The sequence below is a fragment of the Calypte anna genome, chromosome 2 (assembly GCF_003957555.1).
Source record: "Calypte anna isolate BGI_N300 chromosome 2, bCalAnn1_v1.p, whole genome shotgun sequence".
Classification (NCBI taxonomy): domain Eukaryota; kingdom Metazoa; phylum Chordata; class Aves; order Apodiformes; family Trochilidae; genus Calypte; species Calypte anna.
In genome coordinates this window covers 585,268-591,357 of record NC_044245.1, presented here as the reverse complement: position 1 = coordinate 591,357, position 6,090 = coordinate 585,268, and the positions used below count along the sequence as shown (strand labels likewise).

Genomic DNA, 6,090 nt, shown 5'->3' with positions numbered 1-6,090 from the left:
GCCCCTGGGCTCCGTGCCCCCAGCAGCCTAAGGGAGAACTCTCTGGATATTCCCCATCCCTGGAGCATCACAAACTGCTGCATCTCATTGGAACTCTGGAGCACCAGAGCCTGGCGAGGGCTCCAGCACATCCCCAGCAAGCTCCGGGCACTGCTGAGAGCACATCTCAACCTGGAAAACACCCCAAAAAACTTTCTCCCGTTGCCTGGGAGGGAGCTCAGGGGGGGCTTTCCAGCCAGGTGACAACTGAGGGGCTGCAGAGTGTCTGTAGGGGGTTTCTATAGGGGGTTTCTATAGGGGGTTTCTATAGGGGGTTTCTATAGGGGGTCTCTATAGGGGGTGCATCAGGGGTCCCCGGAGCTCTGCACAGGACCAGCCCCCCAGGCCCAGGGGGGGTTCCTGCACGTGGCTTTCCTGGTGTTTCAGGAAACTCCTCCTGAGCACGAAGCTCTTCCCGCAGAGGGGGCACTGGAGGAGCCCCTGTCCCGAGTGCCTCCGCTGGTGGTTCAGCAGGTAATCCTTCCTCCTGTAGCTCTTGTCACACTCGGAGCACTTGTAGGGCCTCTCCCCGGTGTGTGTCATCCGGTGCCTCACCAGCCACGAGTGGCAGACGAAGCTCTTCCCGCAGTGGCTGCAGATGTAGGACTTGCCCCTGCCCTGCTGCTGCCTGCCCCTCTCCTCAGCCTCTTCCCAGCAGGGGCTGCCCGAGTGGCTTTCCCTCGGGAAGTTCTCCTGGCTTTCCAGAGGCAGCTGCTCCCCTCCAGGGGGGTCCCGGGGCCGGGTTGCCCCCGGGGGGTTCTGTGTCCCCTGGGTGCAGGATGGGGGAGCAGCTCCTGGCTCCGAGTCCTTCTGCTCCGGGGCGCAGGGCTGCGGGTGCAGCGGGTGGAAAACCCTGGCACTGAGATTCCCCTCAGACGTGGGGCCTGGACACATCTCCCCTGCCTGAGGAGGCTGGAGGTCTCCCTGCTGGTGGGGGTTCCTCTCACTTCTGCCGTGGGGTCCCCTCCCCACGACGTTTTCCTGGGGGCTGCAGACACCCAAGTGCTCAGCAAACCCTCGGCTGGGCTGAGGGTCACCCCCGAGGCTGCTCCTGCTGCTGGTTGTTTCCATCATTTCTGAACCCCAGTGAGCATCCCACGGCACTCTGGGGACAAGGTCCTTGGAAAATTTCTCTCCAGGTCTTCCTGGTGTCTCTGAGTCACTCGGGGGGGTTTCAAAGCAATCTGCCTGAGGGGCCCTCCTGGAGCTTCCATCGGGCACTGAAACAGATTTCAGAGTCTCAGCTGAGGAAGCTGCTGCCAAGTGTCCCCCCAAACCTGCAGCCCCACGCTACAGATGGGAGGTTCAGTACTGAGGGAGCACACAGAGAATCACTGGGTCACTTTTGTTGGGGAGGACTTTGAATGTCCAGCACTGCCTTGAGGCCACAGGATCCCCCTCAGCCTCCTCTGCTCCAGGATCAGCACCCCCAGGGCCCTCAGCTGCTCCTCACAACTTCTCCAGACCCTTCTCCATCTTCTCCAGCCCCTCCTCCATGCTCTCCAGACCTTCTCCTTGTGCTCCAGACCCTTCCCCACCTCCATTCCCTTCTCTGGAGCTGATCCTGCCTCACACTGGGGCAATACCCTGGATGAGTTTGTTCCGTGGGGCAGAATCATTCCCACTGGCAGCTCCCACTTGGTTTCCTCCACCAGAACTCCATCGTGTGCCCATCAGTGTCCACAGAACTCACGTGGAGTGAAGCAGCTCCAGGCTCCTCACTGATTTCCTCTGCACCCCCTCCCCAGGTTCCCACCTGAGAGCTCTGCTGAGCGGTCCCAGGCTGTGGCTCCCGAGAGGTCTCATGAACATCCCCACACAAACCCCCACCCAGCCCCCCAAGTTAAACCTCAGTTCATTAAATTTCCCCCCATCACCTCCACCTCAAGCAGGACCCACACTCCAAGCACAAAACCTCCCCGAGATGAACAGGGGGTCAACCCAGGACCCCCCACCCCCTCCTGACCCTCTCTGACATTAAACCCTTCTCTCCTGCTGCAGGACAGCTCTCCTGCTGGGAAAAACAAAGTCAGGGCTCCAAATTAATCTGGACCAGGTTTAGAGACCATCAAACCAGCTGGAAGCACAAACTGGAGCAGAAGCAGCCACTGTGCTTGCCCAAACACAGCCCCCGGATGGTGCCTGCAGGGGCTCCAGCCCAGCTGGGGGCAGGAGGAGCCTCCTCACCTCACAGAACCTGGAAATGTTGGGAATTCGATGGAACTACCGGGCTGAGCTTTGTTCCAGCTCTTTCATGGCTCACATTACGAGGTTGTGACATTTAATACAGTACAAAAATGCCTCAAAATTCAGTTTGCCATCCCAGAAATCTCAGCTGAAACCCATCTCTGACCTGTACTAAACCCATCTCTGACCTGTACTTGCAGCTGCACAGATCCCTTCTCTCCCCAGGCCTTGTCTGTCTGGGGTGCACGGCTCCTCCTCTTGTTTAATCCATGACAAAACATCAGTTCCATACGTCTGGAATCCTGTTCATTGGGGGAATTTACACGGATGAGAAATACCAGAGAAAGAGGCACCAGCATGGTTCACATAGGTAAGAAGCTGCAGGGAAGGCAGCCACGAGGAGCCTCCTGAGGGGTAATTCCCATGCAGGAGCTCTTCCCAGGGAATCCTCACCCGTGTCAGGGTCTCTGGGGAGGTCCTCAGGTCCTGGCAGCTCCCTGCTGCTCCTGGCCTGGCTTGGAGCCTCAGGATCATAAAACACTTCCTCTGCCAAAGGAGAAATTCCAGGAGAAGCACATCAGAGCTGCTGGAGCCCAGGGTGAAACCTGCTCAGGTTTTGTTCTTTGTTTTCCCCTGGGCCAAGCTCCCACAAACCCCATAAACCCCATAAACCCCATAAACCCCATAAACCCCATAAACCCAGCTCCTTCATGAAACCTGCTGGGAAGGTCTGAACCATCTCACTTTGCTGCACAGAGGGGAAGCCAAGGAAAAGCAGAGTGGAGGCAAGAGGCAGAGCTGCTCCCTGCGGGGAAGGGGACAGCCCAGCACACACCAGGAATGTTCTCTGTGGAACACAAGGAGGTTCCACCAAGTGAGAAGTAGTGTCCAGAGAGCAGCAGTGCTCCCTTGGGCACCAGAGAAACACCAGAAGAGAAGCCAGGAGGGAACAGACAACCTGAATCCTCTGGGAACGTGGGAGGAGAGGCAGAGCAGCCCCTGGAAGAGAAAGCTGGTGGGGATGTGGAGCTGAGGAGCTCCCAGAGTCTCAGCTGGGAAGGGACCCCAAGGCCCATCTGCTCCAACCCTTCTCATATTCTTGTTGATCTGAGATGTCCCAGCACCCATGGAGCTGAGACTTCCAACTTTCCCAAGTGGGGGAATCCACCCCTTCCCCTGGGAGACCATTCCAAGGTCTGACTGTCCTCAGGGGGACAAATTTTCCTCTGGTGTCCACTGGGAATCTCCCCAGGAGCACCTTGTGCCCATTGCCCCTTGTCCTGTCCATGGGACTCCTTGTACCCAGGGAGTCTCCAGCTGCTTTGGAGCCCCCTCTAAGTCCTGGGACATCTGATTTGTCTGGAGCCAGAGCAGCACAGGCAGTCCTGCAGCCAATGGCACCAAACACAAACCTCATCCTGGTTTTTGACTCCTCCAAACGAACCCATCAGCCCCAAAGAGTGAGTAATGGCCCACCTGGTGCCAGATATTTAACCACCTGAGAGCTATCAGCTCGAGGGATGCAAAATAAGGAACTGAAGGGATAACACATCATTTCCTACTCCCCACATCTCCTGCAAACTCCAAAATGGCTGCAAGAAGGGAAGGACGAAACACCAGCCCTTGCCTGTCAGGACTGGTATCAAGTCTGCTCAAAACTTGAGAGCTTTTTATGAAGGATTTGGAATACGTGAGAAGAGCAGAATAAACCAAACCAAAACCCACCCTGGAATTTATAATCCCTGTTTCATATTCCCTCCAAGCTATGCAGTTACTCACCCGGGCAGGGCTCTTCTCCAGCCTCCCTCTCCTGCTGATCTGCACCACACAACTCTTCCTCTTGCTTAATACGGATGCTGCTGTCTTCTGTGAAGAGGAACCAATATTTATTTAATCCACACACAAAATTAATTCCGATTCTCATCCCACCCTAAGCCTGGCAGCTCTGTTCTAGCTCACCTTCGAGAGAAAACCTCACTTCAGTTCTAGTCCTTCCTGACCAAGTTACCTTAAAGAGACCTCGAATATCTGTCACAAAGCCCTCAGCAGAAGCCTGAGCCTCAGGAACACCATTTCCCCACAGGTGTAAGGGCTGTCTTGCTGCAGGGTACATCAGCACATGGAAACGCTGCTGATCATTATCAGTGAAACTTCATACAAAAAAACCAACCCAAAACGAAACAAAAGGACAAGCAGGTGGCACAGTGCCCTGCACGGCACCTTCATGTCCCTCACACTGTCAGGGGTTAGGGGAACACTTCAGGGGGGTGTAAAACCACTGCACAGCCTGGAAACCCAAAGAGCACCCCCTTGTCCAGCAGCAGGACGAGGCTGAGCACAGGGGGAGAACAGCTCAGGACAGGAGAGGGAAAAGGGGGATGTGATGGGGTGAGGGCCCAGCAGGGTGAGCACCAGGAGAGAGGCTGATGGCCCTTCAGGAGCCAGACTGGGGCTTTGGTGGTCCCGGCACCTTGTTTGTCCTGACACTGCACAGCAGCAGCACCCGGGGGGTTGGTGGGCTCTGTCCCGACAGCTCGGCTGCCCGGAACCGCACAGCAGCGAGGGCCAAGCCGCTGGGCTTCTGGGGGTCCATGTCCCGACAGCCCGCTCGCCCCGGAGCCACTCACCGTCGCCAGTCTCCGCGGGGTCACCTCTCCCGTCGGTGTCCCCGCAGCTCCCCGCACACGCTCGGTTCCCCCGCTCCGGGCAGTCCCGGGCATCCCCTCCGGGAGCGCCCAGCCCTGCGGGAGGCGGGAGGGGGGGCTCAGCCGGGGGGTCCCTCCCGCACGGGACCTTCCCAACCTCCCGCTCCCACCCGCGGGCTCTCTCCCGGCCGCTGCCGGTGGCGTCCGGGCCCTTACCGGCGGAGCGGGGCGTGCGGGAGGAGCGGGGCGTGCGGGCGGTGCTCCTCAGCACGGCGCGGTGCAGGGCCCGCTGCCAGCCCCGCAGCGCCCGCCACTCCCGCTTGCTGAACTGGACCCAGACGTCCTCCAGGCTCACCGGCACCGGCCTTTCCCGGGCTCTCCCGGCCTCCCGGACGCCGGTCCCGCCCGCTCCTCTCCCCGGGGCCCCGCAGCCTCCGCCGTTCTCCAGCCGCCGCTCCAGCGCCCGCAGGCGGCCCCGCAGCGCCAGGGCTGCGCTCAGCTGCCGCTCCGCCCGCGCCAGCCGCACCTCCAGCCGCAGCACCCGCACCGACACCGGCACCGACACCGCCTCCGCTCGCCCCACACGGAGACCCGCCATGCCGGAACCCCAACCCGCCCCGCACCCGGACGCGGTACCGGCACCGCCCGCCCCGTCCCGCTCCGCACCGCCCTCTGCTGCCCGCACAGCCCCGCACAGCCCCGCACCGCCCCGCGCTCTGCGGCGCCCCCCGGCGGGAGGGAGCGGGGAGAGGGGAACCGGGAGCGGAGGTCCCTCAGGGCCCGGAGGGATCCGTGTCCCCTGGGACCTGAGACACCGGGGACCCCCAGAGCCAGGAGGGATCTGGGATCCAACCAGGACTGGGAGAGATCGGGGTCCTCTTGGGGCTGGGAGGGATCAGGGGCCCCTCGGAGCTGTGAGGGGTTGGGGATCCCCCTGGGAGCTGTGAAGTTTTGGGGTTCCCCTTGGAGCTGTGAGGGGTTGGGGATCCCCTGGGAGCTGTGAGGGGTTGGGATCCCCTGGGAGCTGTGAGGTTTTGGGGATCCCCTCGGAGCTGTGAAGTTTTGGGGATCCCCTCGGAGCTGTGAGGTTTTGGGGATCCCCCTGGAGCTGTGAGGGGTTGGGATCCCCTGGGAGCTGTGAGGTTTTGGGGATCCCCTCGGAGCCACCAGCCATCAGTTCCCCAGAGCCGTGCAGGTTCAGTTTCCTCTCAGGGCCACG

General features: G+C 60.3%; 1 protein-coding gene across 1 annotated transcript; it reads right to left on the bottom strand.

Moving 5' to 3' along the window:
- Positions 1-330: 330 nt before the first annotated feature.
- On the bottom strand, positions 331-5,469 carry LOC115597955 (zinc finger protein 282-like). The gene is made up of 5 exons (XM_030446472.1): positions 4,854-5,469; positions 4,006-4,092; positions 2,680-2,772; positions 2,415-2,528; positions 331-1,259 (listed from the first exon to the last, which is right to left on the bottom strand). Exons 1-5 carry the CDS (start codon positions 5,467-5,469, stop codon positions 331-333), a joined length of 1,839 nt encoding a protein of 612 aa, XP_030302332.1.
- Between the last annotated feature and the right edge of the window lie 621 nt (positions 5,470-6,090).